The 24,548-nt window shown below is 39.4% G+C and overlaps 2 protein-coding genes across 2 annotated transcripts; both read right to left on the reverse strand.

Annotated features, from left to right (window-relative positions):
* Nucleotides 1–5,775: 5,775 nt before the first annotated feature.
* Nucleotides 5,776–8,459, reverse strand: LOC147315799 (inverted formin-2-like). Its single transcript, XM_086260171.1, has 4 exons — nt 8,387–8,459; nt 6,381–6,542; nt 6,032–6,293; nt 5,776–5,819 (listed from the first exon to the last, which is right to left on the reverse strand). Exons 2-4 carry the CDS (start codon nt 6,507–6,509, stop codon nt 5,776–5,778), a joined length of 435 nt encoding a protein of 144 aa, XP_086116297.1. The 5' UTR covers nt 6,510–6,542; nt 8,387–8,459.
* A 4,082-nt stretch (nt 8,460–12,541) lies between these two features.
* LOC147315800 (uncharacterized) lies at nt 12,542–14,060 on the reverse strand. The gene is made up of 2 exons (XM_086258758.1): nt 13,767–14,060; nt 12,542–13,643 (listed from the first exon to the last, which is right to left on the reverse strand). The coding sequence occupies exons 1-2, from the start codon at nt 13,955–13,957 to the stop codon at nt 13,133–13,135; spliced, it is 702 nt and encodes a 233-aa protein (XP_086114884.1). The 5' UTR covers nt 13,958–14,060; the 3' UTR covers nt 12,542–13,132.
* Between the last annotated feature and the right edge of the window lie 10,488 nt (nt 14,061–24,548).

Consider the following 24,548-nt stretch of genomic DNA (forward strand, 5'->3'; position numbering starts at 1 on the left):
CACACAGTGCGCTGCTGCCACCGAACCAGGAAGAACCTTGAGAGAGGTGCAGAAGGACCTGTCAGAAGGAGCTGCAACAGCATCACCAACCACTTGAGGGAGCCAAAACTCAACCTACAAGCCGGCTGGTTACAAAAGGGGGTGTTCTTCATACTGAACTAAACATTTTTATTTTTCTATTTTTAACATCTTTTATGACTTTGCTTTTATATTGGCTTGAGTTTTTAAGATTTACATTTTACATTGCAATAGTTTTAACCGCTGAAAGCTCATTTAAAGTTGTGTCACTGATACTTTTTGTTGCTCTTTAACTCCTAGAACACGCCCTTGGCGAGGTGGGGGGAACTGGACCACCTTTCTGTGCCCCATCATCCTCTATTAGAAGACATCCAAGCTAAGTAAACATGTCTTGGCCCTTTCCCCCTGAAATGACAGGCAGGCAAAGATGTTGCGTCTTTGTTTGCTTCCTGGCCCTGGGTCTCATTCCCATTGGCATAATCCTGATCTGTGAAGGGCCCCCGACACTTCTGACACCTTCAAGTTCAAAAGCTTCGCCCCCTTCTGACAGTCCCAATCTGACAAATGTAGCCCCTAGGGCCTTGCCCACCACTTCCTCTCCAGTTTTGCCCACGCCCGATCCATTTAGAAAGAAACGAGACACGGTTACCTCCTGTACCCCAAGTACGACTAGAATGATTACTCTCTGTGTCCCCAACAATAAAAGTTGGGTAGTCGAAATAGATTTCGCTAGCTTCCCAGTCACTCCCGTCACCAAAGACCAAGGGGGGGATCTTTTTAACCTTGCAGTACATCTCTCCTCCTCAGTGTGGTATATAACCCTGGGAGGTTGGCATCAGTGGAAGTGGTCCAGTTTAGTGTCAGAAACGGACCTCGATTGGTCCAAGCACTCTAGGGGTCAGGCTTTGCACTGGAGAAACCAAAATATGCTCAGAATAGCAAAAAAACCGGATCTTTCAGGCTTAATTTTTACCCTAAAGGATCTGGCCTTGACCTCCTGTCAACAATTTATACTTGCCCCTTGGACTGATCGCACCGCCCTGTATTGGCAAATGGAAATATGCCCTAGCGTTGGTGCAGCTCCAAGCTCTGTAGTTAAAGATGACAACCCCACCTTTAATGGCCCTCCGGTGACATATACAAACGGGGGGAGAAACGGCCGAATACGCATTGTAGACACAAATAAAATGTCTAAAGATGACCTCTTCCAAATTCTAACCGGTATTTCTGGAGCAACAAACAACTGGTTACTACTAGCTGAACAAGCTGCTGACAAGACGGCTTCCGACTGCATAGTGTGTATGGGAGCCCGCCCCACTTTAAGAGTGGTACCGGCGCCAGTCAATAGTGCATGCCTCCTGCATCTTATGAACAATACAAAACGAGGTCATTGCTCATATCTGGAAAACCACTTTCCTAAAACTCAACGCTCGCTCTCTAATAAACCACCTTTCTTTTCTTCAGATGTAGCTGTGAACAATTTCACTTGTATTAACCTGACTGGCAATGCAGTAAAACTAGGTAGCTTGAACTCTTCTTGGTGCACTGAGATGACGGTTATGAAACCAAACTTCCGACCTACGGCTAGGGCTGATTTGTGGTGGTGGTGTGGCAATAACAAGCTATATGATGGTTTCCCTCGGGATGCGTCAGGTCTTTGCGCTCTCATAACTCTTATTTTACCTGTTTTAGTCACTCCAGTAGATCTCTCTATAGAAGTACACGAAGTTGGCCTCCCATCCTCCTCTGAACGCCGCTCTAAACGTTCTCTAATCCCAGGTTCAGCTCATAATCCAACCTATATTGATGCTGTAGGTATACCCCGTGGGGTCCCCGATGAATATAAACTGCGAGACCAGGTTAAAGCAGGATGGGCCTCGATACTTTGGATGGTTGAAATAAATGCGAATGTAGACAGAATTAACTACATTCACTTTAATGTGCAACTGTTGGCTAATTACACTCGAGATGGTTTTGAAGCTGTGCATGCACAGTTATCTGCCACTTCCCTAATGGCTTTCCAAAACAGGGTCGCAACGGATTTTCTCCTCGCAGAAAGAGGCGGAGTCTGCAGCCTTTTTGGTCAGGAGTGCTGTACCTATATCCCCAATAACACAGCTCCTGATGGTTCCCTCACTAAAGCTATTACTGGTCTCACAGCTCTTACTGTTAAAATGAAGGAACACTCGGGCGTTGATACTGCCATGTGGGACTCTTGGCTTAACATGTTTGGCAAATATAAGGCCCTTGTAGCTTCCATCCTAGTTTCCATCTCAGTTTTTGTTGCTGTCCTAGTCACCTGCGGTTGCTGTTGTATTCCATGCATTCGATCCCTCTTCCAGAGACTGATTGTTACAGCTCTCACTCCTGAGGATAAGGATCTCGCCCGGCAGATGCCTTTATTGGCTGGTCAACTTCCCACCTCCTCGCCAACGGATGATGAAAACTCTGATCGTGAGGGTGACGAACATTATCGTCTTTCTCTTGTTTAAATGCTTCTAGAATGGTTGTTTCTCTGTGGTGTTTTGTATTAGGCTTGTTATTAATTGTTTCCCTCACCCACTTCCTCTTGAAGGATATATCTGGTTGAACTGTGTCTGGTCGGGTTGTGAGGGTTAAGCGATGTTCTCAGGGTCTCCGGACTTAAGCCTGAGCGAATGTGTACTCCCACCACTGGATATAAATTGTTTTTTTCCACACCCCTTCCTCACGTTTTACCATATTCACTTTTGAATGTCCTTAGCAGTTACCGTTCTGGGTTTATTTTACGGTTGATTTATTCTTTCACATTTTCACGTTTATATCTCTCATTATTATAGTATACTCTGTACTCTCCACATTTTTATCATTACTTATGCTTTTTGGTTGCTGGGTTACAGGAACTGTTAATTTTGTGTCACTACCCTGGTTGCACTGACTCGTTGTATCCTTGGGTGCAGGACAGCTGTTACTGCTTTCGTCGGGAACCGAGACTGCTTGCAGCCGACCCCTGGGCAGGGTGGTGCCTGGACTCTTTTCTCCTCATCTGCAATGACAGATAAAGACAAATGATAAGACCCGAGGAGTTTTTCGAGCCAGGCTTCGACACGTCTCTGTGTTCCTTTGAATGTTACTTATTTTTGTGTGTTGACCCATTTAAGATGGGTCAAAAGGGGGATTTGAAGAAAATATAATCTGATCAAACATTATTCAGCTTTAAATATTGTTCAGCTTTAAAGTTACTGTGCAACTGTGTAATAAAAATGTGCTCACGACTTTGGCCTTGAGAGCGATAAGAAGCGATCGCCTCATCCTGCAGGTGCAAGATATCTGCAAGCGAAGAGACTAGAACACCCAAGGCCGATTTCCTTTTATGGAGTTGTTTTTCTGCTAATGCAGCACTTTCCTCACAACCCCCTCCTGTAAGTTTTAGAGAATATATACCCATCCTCACAGCAAATCTTGGGAATCTCCTGATGTGAGCTGTGTTGAGAGGTTGTCTCTGTCTCAATAAAAGTTCACTGATTCCCCATCTGCTGCAGGTGTCCGGTTGTCTTCATTCTCCGCCAGCCTGGTTAAGTCAATTCCTCCTTAACATCTAAAAGAACCTATTTAATGAAGGAAGACGGGTTCACTTTGTGTTTAATATTATTCTATTGCTGTTGTTGTTTTTTTTGTATCCTTCAAAATGTGAGTAGTTGGTTTTTGTATTATATGATTTATTTATTACATTTTATGTGGAGTAAATAAATAAAAGTATATTTACGGTGGCCCCTAGAGACAAAGCACATACAAACTTCAAAACACGTATTAACTCTGAAGCATGTACAAACCCTGAAGCACGTAAAAACTCCAAAACACGTAAAAACTCCATAGGACGTACAAACTCCGAAGCACGTACAAACTCCAAAACACTAAAAACTCAGAAGCACATAAAAACTCAAAACACGTACAAAACACAACAGAAGTGCTCCAGAATGCTAGGCGCAGTGTTCAGCTTTTGTTACCTAGTGGCTACACAAGCCAGCAAGTACCAACGACCGGATTTGGTGTCTGGTAGTAACAAGTAAATGAACTTTTTTTTTTAATTATTTGAATATATATGAGCGCTTGTGTATAAATACACAAACAATACACATATGCTTTCAATTGTGTAATTTAAGTGATCTAGGTAGCTCTGTTTTGGAAGTTCAGTTCATGCTAGAAATGTGTTTTGGAGTTTGTACGCATTTTGTCTCTAGGGGCCACCGCATATATTTATATATAAACATATATAAATAAAACCCCTTTTTTTTACATTAGTAATTCCTTTTGTGCATAATTTTATATTGTTGTTAATAATAAATTAATTAAAGCAACAAAACAACCGTAAAAGCCGAAAGAGCCGGCTCTTTTTAGTGATCCGAGCCGAAAGAGCCAGTTCTCTAAAAAAGAGCCGGAAATCCCATCACTTCTCCATACTTTGCTCGGACATAAGCGCTCTTTCAGACTCATTGAGTCTACCTGCGAGAACAAAAATCACTCAAGAAATCTCATCCTCGTCACCAAGATTGTTGTGGAAAAATACACTGAGCATCGACCCAAACTGACTTTCTCAGGTTTATCGAAAGAAGCTTCAAACCTTTGCAAAGGGATCAACACAGCACCAACGGGGTTTATACCAGCACTGACAAACAGGCAAAATAATAACAGCTCCTCTATAGCCATACAGATACAGTGAAAATGAAAGTGTTTTTGAATTTTATTTTCTGTAAATCATTTGATTTATTTAATACATTAAATATTATATTTTAGAGGCTGTTCTAATCTGATATTCCATTCTAGGCAAATTGACAGCAAATAAAACTAAGAACACTTTTAAAACCTTTTTTTAAATTAATTTTTATTTGAATTCAATTCAGTTTTATTTATATAGTGCCTAATCACAACAACAGTTGCCTCAAGGCGCTTTCTATTGTAAGGTAGACCCTACAATAATACATAACCCAACAATCATATGACCCCCTATGAGCAAGCACTTTGGTGACAGTGGGAAGGAAAAACTCCCTTTTAACAGGAAGAAACCTCCGGCAGAACCAGGCTCAGGGAGGGGCGGCCATCTGCTGCGACCGGTTGGGGTGGGAGAAGGAAGACGGGATAAAGGACAGAAAAACGTTATAATGTAATGTGGTGAAATTATTATCAACCAGGTGGTTCATGAGACAGTTATTTTAAAGTAGTCTGGTTTTAACATTTACAATGAAGAATTGTAATAAAAAATGTAATGCATTTAAGCTATGTCCACATGTACCCAGGTATTTTTGAAAACGCCGCTTTTTTGATGTAGGTGTCAGGTAAACTTTAACGTGCTCATAAGAAAACCCTAGAGAAGAAATTAGGTCTCTTCAATGGGGCATTTCTTTTGAAACTTTTGACAATCACGTTGTCAATATTGTCTTGGCCATTAAACATTAACTTCAGCACAGTGTTTGGATTTTTCCACTTTTCTCGGAGTTCATTGTATACTTTCACACTGACTTCTTCAGTGTTCTCTAAGGACATTTTAAGGTTTTGGGACAAAATTTTAGCCCAAATCCTGTTGGTAAACCTGTTCATAATGGCTTTATCTGCCCCTGGAGCCAATTCCCTTTGCCTCTTGCATTGCTTATAGCGTGCAGAACCAAATCTTTAGTGAAGCTTTCAACAACTTTTATGTACTCTTCTCGGTTTTCAGATACAGTGAGTACTCTTTTTGGTAAAGCCAACAGGGGTTCTGTAAACGTTGGGACAGTAATATCATCAAGCCAGCTGCATCTTCACCATGACATTGGACGTGTCGAGAGCTGAGGGCATATAGGAGGAGGTGGAGTTACCGCTTTCATAAGTAATGACTCTGAGTCGTCATCTTCACCTCACAGGTACACCGGCTACCTGCTTAGCTTAGGCTGGAACAGCCACCTGAGTCTACCTGTTGCTCAGGGTAGCGTGTAAATATGATTTTAAGGTGGTTTTAAGGCAGATCTGCTTCATTCTAACTTTCTGGTCCTCCACCCACCTTGAGCCAGCATCCTGATGTAGCCCTCGTTGTCCAGGATGAAATGCAGCCCTGCGGACGAGTTCATGATGGTCCGGACACAGCTGACGCAGGTGAGCTGCAGCAGAGCATCGGCGATGTGGGCGCAGCCGCGGCCCGACAGAGCCTCCAGCGCCTCCAGCAGGAGGTCCAAACCCTGTAGTTCAAGGAACTGCACCATCCATGACTGATTACTCACCTCCAGCCGCCGCTGCAGACCCGAGTAGTTCACCACTGTGGGAACCTGGAGGGGCAGAGTGACCATCGGTCAGAGCTGTGAGACGCCCTCTCCTTCCCCTGCAGGACTCCTGAGGTTCTGCTTCTTTCCTACCTGCAGCAGTCGGATGCAGAGCTCGGGGTCAGCGTTCTCCAGATTGGCCTCCACCTTGCCGTCAGTGACTGTGGCGGGGCCTCTGGTCAACTGGTCCTTTACCGCCCCCCATTTGGTACTGGTTGCCATGATGACAGGCTAAAGGTTTTACCGATGTTTGAGCTGACGAGGGTTAAAACAGATACAGGTAATCAATCACAAACAATCAATGACATCATCATCTTTTTAACGTCCATGACAAGCAGACCTGACACAAGCGATGACATCACGCCCGTGTCAGCCTGCCTCGGGCTCACAGTTTCACATTCATTAACACATCTCTGAGTCACAAACTGAGCTCCTCCAGTGGACGCCTTTATCTGCTCAGGAGGTCAGAGTCCTTTACTGTGATTGGACTCCATTGGGCTTTAGTTGTGTCATAAATTATTATTTGAATTATGTTCCTGACTGACAGCTCGAGTACACTTCTGATGTGGACCAGTTTTAACTTGGTTTTATTCAGCTCCGAATCAAAGCTCCAAATCACAACAACAGTGACCTTGAGATGCTGTACTGTCTTTGTACTCTCAACAACCATATGAGTAAGAAGTTTTGTGACAGTGGCAAGGAAAACCTCAATTTTAACAGGAAGAAACCTCCAGCAGAGCCAGGCTCAGACCAGTTTGGGAGAGGGAAGGAAGACAGGACAAAGGCACTCTGTGGAATGCATGAATAACAAGAAACAGAGAAAAAGAAGAAGAATGCAGTGAATCAGGCTGAAGGATCAGCTGATTAACAGACTGATAATAAAGCACATGATTGGCTCCAGTAACAGAAAAATAAACACGAAGCGCTCACAGCTATCGTGGCTGTGATTTGGAAAGTGAATGAATCAGACTGAAGGCTACGTGAATCCTGCACTCAGTGTGTTGCAGAGTCTTCATCAGTGAAGAAGAGTGACTGCACGTCACAGCGTGGTGGGTGAAATATGTCAGCTATGTGGTATTTCTGGTATTCAGTGCGTGTGCATGTCCTGACAGCTGAGCACGCTCACCACATTAACGCGCCGCTGTGAGAAAACCTGAACTTTAAACTTGAAAGGTGGAGTAGGTCAGTCACATGGTCAAAGGGTGTTTCCAGAGGCCTGGATTCAAATCTCCCCCGGGGCATTTGAATCCCCCCCCCCCCATCCAGCCAGCCTTCCTGCGTCAGTAAAGCTTCAGAATATTAAACACAACCATGAAACTTTCAGACTCACTGCAACATGGTCCTAATAAAGTGAGCACTGACTGTGTAAACCAGCAGAAACACAGGCAGGAAATTCACCTGTAAAGGTGTGTGTGGGTGTGTGTGTGAGTGAAGACAGACTGACTGGGGGGAGAAATTCCTTCTCAGCAGATGAGCTCAGGATAAAGACTCTTCCTCTTTTTGGACAGATGCTTCATCGCTTGGTTAAACTGTGGCCTCCTCCTCACGCCCGGCAGCAGAACTTTAACCACGGAAACAAATGCTCCTCATCAGCAGCAGCAGGTTTCAGTCTTCAGAGAAGGACCAGCAAACAAACTCAGCACTAGTTGTTCCAGTATCGGGAAAAACTGAGGGATGATCCTTTAAACCTGAAGCTCAGGTGTTTGTCATCATTTAACAACTTAAACAGACCTTTCACTGTACACATGCGCATATCTGTCAGTGGTACACCCTCACAGAAGAACAAATGCATTGATCTCAGTGCTGATGGATCAATACAGTGATTGGATAAGAGCAGACCCGCATGCTCCGATTCAAAGGTTCAAAAGTTTAAACACAGTTGTGGCTAAAAACCGCTGACAGGTCGAGCTGTGCCTGCCAAACCGGACTCCCTTCAAAATTAATCGAATTTAGTGTCTGAGCTTCAGTTCACTCGGTGCTGTGGTGGGTTCGGCTCAGCAACACCGGCCGGAGGACGGAGCAGCTTCAGCCGCTCCGCTGCTCCCACAGGTACAGGTGTATTTCACCGGGAACAGAAGAAGCTCATCACACAAACTTACCTGGAATCTGTCACTTGTGTCAAGCCGGCCTCCAATTCGAGACTTGCAGTCAAGCCAGCCTCCAGTTTGTTTTACGTTCCCTGTGTATTCAAAGTATTACGGAATGGATGTGGAAACCGGATTTCAAAATAAAAGCCAACTTCGAGTGAATTAACAGGTATGTTAAGAACATAATAACATATAATTTAGGCTTTTTTTTTTTTTTTTTCCCAAACTCTAATGTTAGATCTATATGACACAGCCTTGTACCCTAATTGTGCCCTGTCACTATCAAGGCCATCTTATTTTGCCTTCCAAAATAAAAGCCTTTTCAAATTGTCCATATACGACCTACTCTTTTAACGATTTCAAAATGCTCTTAAATGAAAAATTCATGTTTCAACAGGATAATTCCACTTTAGATCAACAGTATACAGCCCCACAGTGATACCATATCAATATCAAGTCATTCTGATTTTGACTTCCAAAGTAAAAGCCTTTGACGATGTCAAAGTAAAAGCAGGAGTGACTAAAACAAGCTCTCTTCAATTATTTTGGGATGTTATTTACTTATCAATTGTGAAAAAATTGCTCTGAATAAACAGAGAAGCAAAAACGCTCATGAACTGGCGTGGAGAAAGACGTGTCTGTGTGAACAGGGAAAAAGCTGAACGTGGCGCGGCGCTTCCACGTGCAGTGTCTACCGTCACTCACGAGTAAAAAGACTGCAACATTAACATTAGCATTGGAGGCTAAATAGAATTTTCGACACATCTCCTCCTCTATTAAAGCTCGTTTTCAGCAACCAAACACCAAGAAACATCAAGAAAACCTCACTGCGCCGATAGAATACCGTGAATTTTATATAAGTTTGAATAACTTACCGTTTGTGTAAAATACTCCAATGAGTACGGCAGGCATCCACCACGGTGTAACCAGCAGAAGCACATGGAAAATCGGCCCGGCAGAGCAAACTATTAATTGATCCACGGGTTTACCTGGGCAGAAGCCCAGGGGCCTGCCAAGTTAAATAACTCTCTTCAGAGTTCATTTGCTTGGACTTGAATAACACTGTTTAATAACTCCAACACTGAACACTATTTGAATCAGAATGTGTTAAAATGACACTTTGAGAGTGGAAATCAACTCTAACATCTTTAACCCTGAAATTTTAACACTCCAGTTTTTGCTGTGTATATTGTTTGATAGTTGGAGTCAGGCGAGTGTTGTTGTAGACTTTAAGTCGCTGTGCGAGTTAATATTGCTGGAGGAGTTTAAGAACTGTTTTCCTGAGCAGACAGTGATGTACCTGAGCATGCAGAAGGTGGCCACGTTACAAGAGGCAGCTGTCCTGGCTGAGGAGTTTGCCCTAACGCATAAGGCAGTGGAACAAATAGAATAGTGCTATTGTAAATTGTGTGAGAACATGATTGTGACTGTCCTGAGTGAAGTATTGCAAACTGTGGAAAGAGTGATTTTGAATGTTCTGAGTGAAGTATTTTGCAAGTGTCAGAGGCATAAAGTGAGACATGAGTAAGAAAGGGAATAGGAAGTGAAGCTGGGGTAACAGAGAGACAGACTGACAAGGGTGCAGACAGTAAACTGGATAGCAGAGGGTGATACTGCAGGTCACCAGCTGCCCCTAGGGGACACAAAATAAATAAAGTAGAATGAAAAAATATGAAATAATACTAAAAACCCTTTTAGTATTATTACATTTTTTTTGGTGGGCCAGACCCTAAAAGACCCTAAAACAGAAAAAGTCCAGTTTCCTGTTTTTGAAAAAAAAAGAGAAACCAAACACTCTTTATAGATAAACAATAATAAAGGTATGAATAAAGAATAAGAATAAATAAGTAACAATTAATGAAACTGAATGCATTCTGAGAATTATGAAAGATAATTCTTGAAAAATGCCTTAAACGTTAAAGGGAGCAGTTGCACATTAAATAGCATGGTGGATGGAGAATCACAAGCTGGGAAGTTCACCTGCAATATCACTGTGTCTGAGTGGACTCAGAAAGACTGTCTGAGTTTGAAATTTGCCACAGATGGAGTAAAGTTTCAACAGAAGAGACTGAAAAACAAGACAAGGCTGAAGAAAAACTGTAAAAAAAAAAAGTATCACTGATAATGCACATCCCATACGGAAAAGAAATAGAACAAACTTATAAGTCTTGCATAAGATGTGGCCTACTTCATATAGTGAATCATATAAGTGGCCACTAATGAAAGTGGCCACTTTCTCATTACTTTCATATATTGTTTTAGTAAGCATCCAAAACATACAAGTTTCATTTATATAATTTTTCAAGGGATCTTGTATCTGTTTTCACTCTTGTATGCTTTTCATACATGTTTCACACAAGACAGATACAAACTTTATAAGATTTATATCTATCTTTTCCGTATGGGATGTCACAGCCATGAACTGCTGCGGGATGTGGGAGAGAAAGACAGCAGCAGACAGGAGGAAGAAGATAACAAGGAGGGAGAAGAGAACATAGAGGAACAATGAAGACTGTTTTTAGTGTGGGGACACGTGAAAATCAGGTTAAGGAAAACCAGGAAAAAACTGAGGCCGACTGACTTGGTGTGGAGGTTGAGAAAGGGTCAGAATATTGCAACATGTTTGATCTGGCTAATGTATTTTTCAGTAAAAAACATGTAATCCTGGCAGTTAGCTTTGGGTCACGGAGCCCCGCAGCGGACATGGGAGAAAAAAAAAAATTAGGGAGAAAAAAAAAATAATTAGGGAGAAAAAAAAATTAAGACGGACTTTTGCGAGAGCTCGCAAAAGTTTTACCCGCATTCTTCCGAGGCCGCCAGCTCGAAGCCGACCGGGAGGTCGAGGCACGATGTGCCGGGAAAGCGGTGTTCCTCCCGGCTGTAGTAGGTCTCGACCTCCCGTTAGCTTCGAGCTAGTGAGTGTCAGATCTCCACTTTTGCAAATATGTGATGTCTTGTAAACCGAGCAGGTATCTGACGTTTACACAACTACATTCACGCCTCAAAAGATCTTAAGAGTGTATTTTGTGACCCAGAAAGAGTAATATTACAACTAAGTAGCGGCCGCCATTGTTGGAGTTTTGCGAGATCTCGCAAAACAAACTCGGGATCTCGCAAAAGTCCGTCTTAATTTTTTTTTTCTCCCTAATTTTTTTTTTCTCCCTAATTTTTTTTTTCTCCCATGTCCCCTGCGGGGCTCCGTATTGGGTTGCTTTCTCTTTCCAGGCAAAAAATTATACTCAGCCATGGCCTAAACCAGTCCCTAAGATTTTTTACAGTGCACTTAAAGAAAACTTGTCAGGTTTAATCCCTATGGAGAGATCAACATTTTTGGATACGCAAATTTAATAATCTGTCCTTTTTAGCAGGCCTGCAAGATTAAAACTAAAGTGCTATAAAATATCCTACCTAGAGCAGTTGCAAGGTTAACCCCCTTCATTAGGCTTTGGAGAAAAATGTACCTCTCTGGGACCAAAAGTTCATCTGGACGTAGCGTTTTCAGTGGGAGAAACGTTTTGTCACTTATCCAAGTGACTTCTTCAGTCTCAGCTGACTGCAGGTTTCCCCAATCTTCATTCTCATGACCATTGATAAATGGTCAGGAGAATTTTGATATTACATGGTTATTACTTTGGTAGTTGCATAGTAATAACTTAGAAATTACCGCATTATTACCCTGTTGTTTCCCCCTTGTTATCCTACTATTCACCTTTATTACCAAGCTGTAATAGAAAGTGCTACCATGTATAATTTCAATATCCAATAAGCAATCTGTTTAAGGTCTTTCTATACATATTTCTGTATGTTCATTTTGTAGTACAAGTAAATTATTATATATATCTTAGAGGTTGCTTTAGGTGGCTGATAACCCCAGAGATGAGCAATCCTTAGAATAATTAAATTTATATCCATAATCACATATTGTGTATGCTACCGTTGTATATAGTGTATTATCTTCTTTCTTTTTTATTTGTCTGTATTTTTCTTCTGCTATCTGTACACACAAATTTCCCCAACGTGTGATCAATGAAGTCGTATCTTATCTTATCTTAGAGACTTGATGAGACTGCCGAACACAACCTATCACATGAGACTGCAAACTTATCAGTAAAGTTGTTATTAATATTAGTAATATTATTGCAAGATATATAATACAATAATGATGGTAAGTTTAACAAAAAGTGAAAAATCCAGTTGACTATAAACCCAGATAATTATACAGAAAACCTTTAAAATATTGAAGAAAACAATGCACTGCAGAGCAGCAAAAAGAGCAACAACAATTCTTTGTACCTTTGTTAAATTCTTAAGCATTTAATAATAATGTTTCCCTTGAAATGTATGCAATTCATCTGTACAAAACCTCTATCCATATGACCAGCTGGTGTGTTTGTTCAGTCCAGTTATTTACAATAATATTCGAATATAGTGGTGGTGTAGAAACTTCATTACTAAATTAACTGTAATCAGCCAGCAAGCACAACCTCAGTACTAAAATGGTTATTGTATCGCAATATACAATTTTATACAAAAAATAAAAAATAAAAAAAATATATATATAGTAAATACAACATTAATTGGAAATCTAAAACCAGAGCCACTTCAGCTGAGAGCAGTACTGCTCAGATTCTTGGTATTTATCTGTTGGTTGATGGCAACACTAAATAATATTTGTAAAGGATGCTGTTTGATTATTTTCTCTGTTCTATCTACATTTGACTCACTTTGACTGCATCAGCTGTCCTTTCCGTGTTACCATCAGTTACAGTGATAATCAGCTGCTACATCTGATACAGTGATGTTCATAATACAGCAGCACAGACAGACTAGCAGCTTGTCTATGCATCCTTTTTGCATGAAAAGGAACAAAATCAAGTCCACAAAAGGACAAAGCAGAAACAAGATTGAAACTGGAATGAAAAGACAGAATAAATTTATATCTGCTAAAAAATCTAAAATTGGAAAAATCAGTGTGGGAAGAATCATGACAAAGTAGTTAAAGAACAACAGAACCAAAGTTCCCAGACTTCTTCGTTTGTCTTCAGTGGGCACTGAGGTGGCAGCAGGCAGGGCTGTGAAAGTCCAGGCTAAGCAGAAGATGGACATAGGGGCAGGAAGGAGGGCATAAATAATTAAACGTACAAATTCTTTTAAGATTATGGCAAGAGGAACACTGACAATACAAAAAGCCCAGACCAGGACACAGACCAGCACAGAACTCCTAGTTTGTCTGAGGCAGTCCAACAGTGGGTAGGCAAAGAAGAAACATCTGTAACACAGGATGCGAACATATTATGATTATCACAGTACAGAATGGTATGTTTCTGACAATAATGATGCTTTCCAGTAGAAAACAACATTCATAGACATCCAAGTACACAGATGGAAGTACCTTTCCAAAGCGATGCACATCTTGAAGTAAAGACTGGCCATAGCACATGAGACGTGAATCATAACACAGATGCTTCGTTCCACTCTCGCCACCCAAGCAATCATTATACACATCTGGATTAGATGTGAGATGAGGAGGTTTGTGTAAGAGATGATGGGGACCTTAACTCTTTGCACCTGTAGGAAATACATGTTAAAATTAAATTTCCACTTTATTTCCTCTCCTTCACATACATATGTTATATCTTTCTTTTTACTTTCTTTTTTTAACTTTCTTTTTATTGTTTTTCTTTAAACATTGTACAGTGGGGGTAGAGGATAACAACAAACAGAAGATAAAAAGAAAGAATAAAATGATAAAATAAAAAGTAGGTAAATAAATAAATAAACCAGGTGAAAAAAAGAACGTGTTGGGTTACCATTTTTCTAGAATTTGATTATTTCTCATTATCAGTGTGATGGTCTTTTTCCTGTCGAGTTTGTACTCAGTCCATTTCTCCCACTTTCAATGGTATTGAAAGTGGGAGTAAGTCAATTGTTCCATGATTTGTATTTCATCTATAATTTTGATCTATTCATCCTGCGATGGTGGGTCTATCTTGTACATTTTCTTGTGATTGCCAATTTACAGGCTGCAAGCATAATTTTCAATATGTCTCTATCTTTGTTCAACACATTTCCCGTAATGACACCAAGACATAATAATGTACAAGACTGAGATACAGCATAACCCAGAATTTTAACCTATAACTAAATGAACATCTTCCTCAAATTTCCGGATCTTGGGAGAGAACCAAAATACATGGGAATGATTCACAATTACATCTCCACAGCTTTTCCAACACGGTTGTGGTAATGAAGTGTGTTTGTTCCTAATTCTGGGTGTCATAAAAAATCTAATTACATTTTTCCAGCAATGTAATCTTCAGGCACGTAATGATGATGTTGTTGACTGCTGTGTTTTCCAGATTTGTGACCATTCCTCATCAAATATGTTCAGTCCCAAGTCTCTCTGCCACTTCAGTTTTACATATGTTGTTGTTTAATCTCCTGGAAGTTCATAGAATTCCTATCTTTAATTAGTGTACATATCGCTGTTAATCCATTAGGAATCCACTGTTTAAATCTTTGGTCCATAGAACAAGGGAAAAAACCCTTATCATAAGCGATCCATTGAAGCAGTCCGAGCTCTTTTTCCAGTTTGTATTTTTGTACCAGATTAAACCATATTTTTAGCGTAAACCGAGTGACTAAATTCAGCTGTTTAATTACTCTCATTGCTTCTTCTCTGTGAATTTCTCTTCCTTGTACTGATTTTTCTAAATTCTTTCATTTGGGTGTAGCTAATTTTTTGGAAAAATGGTTTGCAGATTTTCTGGAGGAGGACAGACATTTGTTTAGAACTCTTAAAGATGTTGAAGAAGCAAGCTCCTTTAAGCAAATACTTTGGTGTCCCTCCACTTTCAAAGAAATGTCAGGAGTCCGAATCGCAAAACAAGCGCGTATTCTCGGAAAAGTGGTTGCAGGAGGTGAGCTGGCTTCAAACAAATGATGTGGTGCAGAATATGCCGTGAAAATCCCACTCTAGCGGACGAAAACAGTGCTTTTTATATGTACGCAAACGCGCGCACATGTACATATATATATACAAATGTGTATGTGTGTGTGTGTGTGTGTGTATACATATATATATATATATATATATATATATATATATATATATATATATATATATATATATATATATATATATATATATAAATTGGCCATTCTTGCTAGTATACATACTCATTCTCCTAATACTTAATACTTTTGAAGTAAGAAGAACCCATATGGTGTAACTCAAACACCTTTTAAATCATTCGGTAAGCTTGATTATGTGTGAGGATGGAGCTAATGATTTCATTTTCATGATGATGAATTCAAATAATTACAAATGCTACCAGTGTTTTTCTTTCTTTCTTCTAAATCTTAAAATCATTCAAATACTCACAGACTCATAAAAAAATGTATAAATATTAATTATTATTTACTTACTGCATAAAACACACAGTAGATGATCAGTATGGTCAAAGGAAGGCAGAGACACATGTTGATCCACATCATCACTTCAAGGACATAACGCTCTTCTTGATCATTTTCTATGATGGGGTTGTTGTATATGAATCTAAGAGGACCTCTTCCTCTGTAAAACACTTTATGGCATAGCAAGTAAAGGAAAACACAGCAGAGTATTAGTGTAATTATTTAGACATTAAATTATTGATGACATTAGTTAAGAAGAAGCAACTTCTGCTGAGCTGAAAGTAAAAACATGAAAGAGCCTCAACTTGTGCCGACAGGGACACGTCTGTAAAATAAAGCTGAGATGAAGAAAAACCGGCTTAAAACCAGTTTGATAGCACTTGATTGAAACTTAACTGATTTTGGTCAGATTTTGTTAGATGTACAGAACTGTCTATAAAAATTTTATTTGCACAAATTTAAACATGTTGTTATGTTATTAAATCTATGATTGTGAATAAAATTGATTCAGAAATTCCTCAAAAAATGTTCCAACACACCAAAATCAGTAAAAAAAAAATATAACAACAACTCTCTGCAGGTTTTTTTTAATTTTTGTAAACTCCTTAAAGGCTTAACTTTGAACATTCATTGGAGTCTAATATGTATGTGTACTGAATGAACTGGATGCATTCTATGGGTAACTATTTTGTTATTTTGTGTTCACCAGGATCACCTGTTGTATTTACTGCTATTTTATATAAAGATGTGAACACAAATGACTGATCTGTCATCAGGTCTCCATCAAATAATTTAATATAAACTTAATACATTACCAGCACACACATTTACATTAGCTACACTGAAACAGAAGTGCACGACAAGAACAAAGGAAAAGAAGTTAGTACCACAACTTCAGTAGTTATTCAGCTGTTCTAGTTATGAGTCAGTTTCTTCATAACTATCCTCGTTTTCATGTAGAGAAAATATGAATAAGTGTAAACTTTGGCCTTACTTGTCTCAGGGCTGCTTCCAGCTGAACCAGTGGGTAAAATCTGTAATGTGATGAGTTTGTCTTAAACAAGGAAGCTGTGGTGACCTACTTTACAAACCTCGTACTCACAGCAGCCCACGAACATGAAGCCAGCAGCAGTCAGCCAAACTAATAAACACAAATCATGATTTTGTTGTGAACATTCTCCAGTACTGCTGTTGCTAAAAGTAACACAGCCATTAGGAACCGAAAATAACATAAAGGAAAAATAACCTTTGTTACATAAAAGGTTTTTATCTCTGATGTTGATTATTTGGCATGTTTTCACAGGATTTTGAGTCATCCTTCATTTCTTGATATTTTTATTGGCAAATAGAAAAAGCTGGAGTGATTTCTTACAAACATGTAGAAAACATACATTAGCTACATACAAAAACAGCAAGCACAGGAAAGCAGTGAGTTTATTTACAGTGGACGTAGCTGTTTAACTAGTTACAAAAACTGTCTTCAGGTAGTGGGTCTGTTGGTGAATGCAAGTCTCTGGGGTTTAATCCACACAGACACAAAAATTTGCTCACTAATCTCTCTCACACATGAACACCACTGCAGGGAAGCATCCAGGCTTTTGCACAGTGAGATTAACAATTTTCTGAGATATAACAGACTGACCAGACAGAGAGGTGCACTAACACTGGCAGTGCACCACTCAGGCAAAGAATGAAGGTTTGCTTCCAGCTTAAGTAGGCTGCCAGCAGACTGGGTGATGACCACCAGGTGAGCTTGATTATCCCAGGTGTGCCAGGAGGTGGGCGGATATCCAGGAAGACCCCACCACTGAAAGGTGGTTATCCAGAGACACACACCATGAGCGACAGAAAGGAAGAGAAAGAGCCCAAGGATGGAGCGAGACAGAGAGTACTGGCAGAAACGCAGAGGAGTACTGGAGATCCATGAGAGTACATAAGGCAAAAACAGAGTCTGCACAATTCTAATAATTTTGAAAGGCTCTATTTAATGTCACCACCTTTATTCAGAATATTTCTGTACCAAAAATTTTCAATTTGGACTCATCACTCCATCTGACCACTGATTTTCAGTCTAGTTCTTGTGTAATTTGGAATAGCCCAGCCGTTTATCCCTGTTTGCCTTCTTTAAGAAAGGCTTCTTCACAGTCATTCTCCCACTGAGACTTCTCACGCAAAACTCGAAACTGTTACACAAACCTATCGTGGGAAAGATAGAAACAACTCCTTACAGGCGTTTGCTCTCTCAGGCTCAGCAGGAACAAATGAACAAAGAGTAGAAAAAACAACAGTTTAGCTTTAAGGCTGTTTTTAGTGGAAAAGAACTACGGCAAGTCTGCTGGTACAAAAAACACAGCCAAATTATCATACCTGCCTTAAAGGGGCAGCACAGTGCTATGTACAAATGCAGTTCATAGGGCAAACAGAGTTTCTAATGAGCTGGAAAGGCAACATTTGGTGTCACCACCTTTATTCTTAGGACTGTTGGAACTCTTTTGGGCAAAATCTTTTGCTGTTTCTTTAAGTAATCTTCAGAAGTTTTACTCCAGAGATCTTGGATTACATATCAAAGCCCTTTCTTGGTTGCTGTGTTTTTTTCCTATTTCTTTGTCACACTGCTTCAATAATATTGAGGTCTGGAGTCTGCAGAGGTCCGTCCATGACTGATACTGTTCCCCTGTGTGATTTTCTGTTCACGAATACTTTCATCTCATTGGCAGTGTGTTTGGGATCATTGTCATGCAAAAAAACAAACAAACAAACCCACTGATGACAGTTCAATCCCCAAAATTTTAATTCAGATTCAGAGCTGTTGCCACTGATATTCATAACAGTTCTTGTTTAACTGCAGAAGCCTAGCCTGTATCCCTAATAAAGAAAGGCTTCTTCACATCCATCCTCCCACTGAGACCATTTGTGATGAGGGATCAGTGAACAGGAGATGGATCGAGACAGATGCATGTGTAAAAGTTGTGTGTCAGGTCTTTGGTGTATTTTTCCTGTTTCTTAAGGACATGACAGATCTTTTTCATGACAAGGAGCTACTCCATCCTTCTTATACAGTTAATTATCATAATCTTCAGTGGTGTGAAGGTCCAGCTGATGGCTTATTCAAGAAGTCACAACCACAGACTTGTGTAGAAAATCAAAACAAGCATATAAGCAGGTATTCTAGTATCATTAGATAAATCTTCTACACAATAAGAATTAGGTTACTCATTAATTCTGCTGCAATACCCACACATGGAGTCTATTTATTTTGATTTTTAGTGAACACAAACTAAAACTATTTGGTTATATGAAAGCAAATGTGATTTCGTGAAATATTCAATGATTGTTATTTATTTTTTATATTTATTGCAGAAACTATCCATCTTTGTACAGTATAGGTGATAATTAGTGACAGCACATTTTCTTACCTTTCACTTGTGCTTACAGCACCAGACCAGACGGCTGATTCAGACAAGTACAGAATCTGCTAACAAAACTTGAAATACTGGTAGTTTCATAGATGTAATTATTAGCACTAAAACATTTTTATCTTCCACATCTCATATTTCCTTGTATACTGAACAGAGTTTGCTGCCAGGGTTGGAGGAAGAAAACATGGGACAGAGTGTCCTTTTTTCTCTCCGTTACATAGAAATACTCACTAGAGCAGCAGTTGTGAATTGATCCACAAATGGAAATAATCTGAAAAAAATGGAGCATATACAGATTTTGCCTAACTTTTTGAAGTCATGTTTGTAACTTCATGAGCTCCTTACAAACCTATTCTTCCTGTTTACACCACATTAAAACCCACAGACACAGCAGTAGCTGAAGTGGCAGCAAATGTCTGATTGATGACATAGTTTTTTTTTAAAGATTGTTATCTTCAGTAGGAAAGTGTGGCCTCTGAAATGTGAAACAGAGATAGGATATGAAAGCCTAAAAATTACACCAGTTTTCTCACGTCTAAGCAGACGACTGCTTCTCACCAGCAGTAGAAAAAAGTGATACAAAGCAGAAATCAAATCATGCAAAACATTAAAAAAAACAGGTTGTCTAGTTCCTAGGTCCCTTTGTTAAAATATATGAGACGTTTCATACACATTTCATACACAATCATTTTGTATTTTGGTTCAGAAAATTATGAAGAACTGTGATATTTCCTTGAAGTGATGCTGTGACTTTTTGTCAATAGTTAAAGAATTACACATTTTACAAAGAGCAGTATTAATGATTTATAGAACGTAATTTCCTAACACATTACTGACCTTAGTTTTTAGACCTAAATATTTCTTCACACGGGCACTTAACCTCCTAGGACCTGCCGTCCACATATGTGGACATCTCATTTTGGGATGTCTAGACCAAAATACAAAATTTTACTCTACAAGGGCCCGATAACCACTTATAAGGACAATATACTGCAAATGTTCTATTGAAATTTAAAACAAATGTCCTCATATATTGATCTTATTTTTGTCAGAGATAAAATCCGGTAAAAAAAAAAAATATATATATATGTAAATTCTTTGTTTTTATATTCATCAGGTCCCAAACAGCCCAAATAGCAAAGAGAATTTAAAAATGCTGCCATGAAAGAGTTTGGGTCTTAGGAGGTTAAACTGAAGGAAAAAACCCGATGATGCGAGGTGAGCGCTTCAGTTTGTCACAAAGTGGAATGAATGTGATTGGTTGAACAGGTGTTCTTGCTCTGTGTTCTGTTTGTTGCGTTTCCATCAGCGTCAGAGACTCAGCAGCAGATTAGAATCAAGTATCATAACATTTATACATTTAATAAATACACGCATGTTCTCGCGACAATGCGACGCACTGTTTGCTCTTCATTCAGTGATTTTAGTACAGCAGGCTTCACACGGTGCACATATAAAACATATTTCTCCTGAACAGAGCCGCTTGCTGTGAAAACGTGGATTTTAAACCTGAACGATCAAACCTGCTCCGACAGTTTGAGTTTTTCTTCTCTCAGCTGTCCTGCTGGAAAACTATCAGCACAGTTGATGAACGACCGTTTTTTAGTTTCAGAGATATGAGGGATATTTCCCAAAATCTGACCTGCATCGATCCTCCACTCAGTGTCCGTTGTTACCATGGTTACTGCACACGCTGTGTGAATTAAACAGCTGACACTGCGGTAACTCCCGGCGAGTGTTTACGTTTTCATTACAAAAGAATTATCTGACTTGACTTAAGTTAACTTGGATAACTTAAGTTAACTTGGATAACTTAAGTTAGGGAGTATCAGAACTAACGTCAACGTGAGCTGTTTCCTCGGAAATCTCGACTCGTGTTGACGTTCGAACGACAAACTGGTAAGAACTGCACATCACTACACTGAAATATACAGGCTATTACTGAAATACACGCGCTATGTTATAAACTCTAGTGGTACTATTAACATGTTTAGTTATAAAGGACACCTTCTTGCCTTTAGTCTTATTCATGAGCATTATTAATTGTCTTCTAACACCCAGAAGTCGGGCACGATGTGTTTCATAGTTTCTAACAAGCATTTTACTTCTCAACGTAACATGATCGAAACACCGACATCTGCTTATTGAACAAAAACAAAAGAACACAAATCAGATGTGAATTTGATTTTTTTTTCTAATTTTAATTAACTCCAAAAATTCTAATAGACAGCTGAGCTCAGAATAGAATAATCATCTCTGGACAGGCTGGAGGCTTTCAATATCCACCTACTGTACAACTATGCGCTGAAACTTTAATCTGAGCCAAACTGATTTTCTTAGGAGCAAATAAAATAGTGCTATTTAACGAAGCCACTGATGTCTCAGTGGACGCAGTATTTTAACCCAGCCACGCGTGACGGACACTCGCGCTCATACCAGGTCAGAGCACCGACGGAGCTGCGTTGCATAAGCTGCTGATCATATGAGTCTGATTACTGCTTTGGCAGGTCTCCTTTTAAAGTGGACATGAAAATCATTTATACCTTGCTGTCAAAATCTGACATATTACTGTGTTGTTTAATAAATAAGTGTTTACAACTTTTAGAACTTTTCTGCCATCGTGTGCCAGTCCAGAGTGTGACGTCACAGGGTGTTCCCTGGCTGTACTGCCTTCCTGCTGTAATATTCAGGGTTGTAAAGCACACGAGAAATGAGGACTGTGTGGAAGAGAGAGAGTGTTAAATCCATGTGAGAGCAGTGCTCCATAGCAAGGGTGTAGATTTGGTTTTGGTGTTGGTGGGGACCGAAGCCTGCCCTGTTTCTTTTTTTTTCCTTTTTGTTTTTGCTTCTTGATAAAAAGAGGAGAAACATACTTGCCTACATATGCTATTCTACGTGCTTTTAAACCATTTAAAATCACAATTCATAGTTTTATATGTGAATTATATAATGTTAAATTACTATTAAACAAATGACTGACTAAGTATTTTAGGCTTTAGTTTACTTCAGCCATATTCCATATAAATCAGGTATCATACAAAAATAAAAATAGCTTCAAATACAGTCATGACAATAAAAGAATATGACTTTAAGTACTTAACAACATTACTTCAGTTATAGCACACCAACATCTCTGACACATTAGCACTAAGGGAACACTGAATGACCTGCTGGTTTTTGTCCATAAAACTACTGATGTAAGATGACCACAAAGTAAAAGATCTCTCAGCAAAATTATGCAACATTTTAGGCACTATTGCCCCGATCAACTCAGTGAGCTGGGATTTTTTATTCTAAACATGGACTACTGTTACAGCAACAGACATGGACTACATGCCCCACACAACAAATCTACACCCTTGCTCCATAGCGTAAATTAGCCTTTAAACATGTAGTATTTCATGTCCAATTTAAGCTCTTGGTCCAACACCTCCTCTGAAATGTGTTCATTCACAATCATTTTAAACTTAACACTTGTAACTGTAGGATGTTGTGGTGTGAGGGGTTTTTGGTTTTTTTACAAAATCTTTTCTTTCACTGATATAACAGTAAAGGTTGTGAGAAAACTGAATTCACAGACACTTCAGTTTTTTTCCTGCAAACTTTATTAACCAAAACACACACACAAAAGAATTCAAAACTTGGCTGGGATCCACGAGGGCAGAAGATCTACTCTTGTGTTTGACTCACGTGTGCTCACTCAGTTATTTGACAATAATGGCTGATTGTAAGCAGTGTTGGTCAAGTTACTTGAAAAAAAGTAATCAGTAACTAATTACTGATTACTTCCCCCAAAAAGTAATCCCATTACTTTACTGATTACTTATTTTCAAAAGTAATTAATTACTTAGTTACTTTTTAAAAACACAATTTACAACCTGAAGAGGTGATAAAGCGATAGATCTCTCAGCCCAATTCTACTTTTTCTACATAATCCATCATACAAAATGTAATCAAATGGAAAAGTCCCTTTTTAAAACTTGTTTTATTAGTTTTAATCTTTTAACTTTATGCATCAAGCAAAAATTTAATTATATGCAACATTCTCTGACTGGAAGAAATTTGTTTAATATTAATATAGACTAGCGGTCCTTTTGCTCTATTTTCACCTGTAAAAGCAGGAGCAGGGTAGGCGGAGGTTTACCCTGGTGCAGGTGTGCCGCAGCGGTCAGTGGAAGGATATGGCAGTTTCTCTGTGAATTTCCCATTACGTGGTAGCGCACTCGGAGCTTGCTTGGAAGTTTAGGGGTTTTTTTCACTGTAAAAATAAGTTTTCTTCCCACGCACAACGGACACTAATGTTTTTGTCACTTTTTATGGAATCAAACTTAAAGTAAGGTCAGTACTTCCACGCTTTAAACGCTGCACGCTCATACTCTCTCCAGTACTCGTTATATTATCCATTGTTGATCTGCACACAGCTGTTGTCACAAACGTTCATGATGAGGCGAACTGAAGAGGTGAGAGATACTGTAGGTGCTGCTAGGATGAGACAAACATCATTCGCAGAGTCCTTTGGTGTTGCAGGCAGACACTATCCGGGTACAGAGAGACATGTAGCACTGCAGCTGAATTTTATAAAGGCTTAGGTTTTTGTGTTTATGTTTAAAAAGCGGGATTTCCCCGCATCATTAAAAGCCATTCGTTCAAATTAATGAATATAAAGAATGAAATACATGCTACAATAAAAAGCTTTATGAGTTTAGCTTGAAGTAATACGTGTGCTCCCTGAGATCACCTCACATCAGTTCAGTTGGCCTAGATTTGGTCAGCTAAGGTTGTAGAGTAGAGCTGTTATAGTGGATCATATAGGCTTCGTATCATTAAAATAAACAGTGTACTTGCAGTAAAACAGCCATTGTAGGCTTCAAAAAATAAAAATACAGCTCAAACATATTTCATACATGAAACAAATAATTCAATTCAATTTTATTTATATAGTGCCAAATCACAACAAAAGTCGCCTCAAGGCGCTTCATAGATACAGAGAAAAACCCAACAATCGTATGACCCCCTATGAGCAAGCACTTTGGCGACAGTGGGAAGGAAAAACTCCCTTTTAACAGGAAGAAACTGTCATGATCCGGAGTCTGCGACTCCGTGTTTATGTTATTATTATTCTGTGGTTTTGGTTATTTTGGGGTTCTTGTACATTCCCTGTTAACGTTTCATGTTCCTATGTTCTGTGTTCCCCAGTCTGTGTGAAGTCTGTGTGTTGTAGCATTGCGTGTATGTGTTTCCTGTTTTATTGTGAAGGTCTGCGTCTTATGTGAGTGTTTCAGTTTGCCTCCCTAGTATTGTCACGTTACTCACTCCCAGCTGTGTCCCCCACCTGTGTG

Source organism: Aulonocara sp. 'chitande type north' Nkhata Bay, linkage group LG13 (genome assembly GCF_057382095.1).
Source record: "Aulonocara sp. 'chitande type north' Nkhata Bay isolate Kocher_YH1m ecotype deep benthic linkage group LG13, A_spYH_male_GT1.1, whole genome shotgun sequence".
Classification (NCBI taxonomy): Eukaryota; Metazoa; Chordata; class Actinopteri; order Cichliformes; family Cichlidae; genus Aulonocara; species Aulonocara sp. 'chitande type north' Nkhata Bay.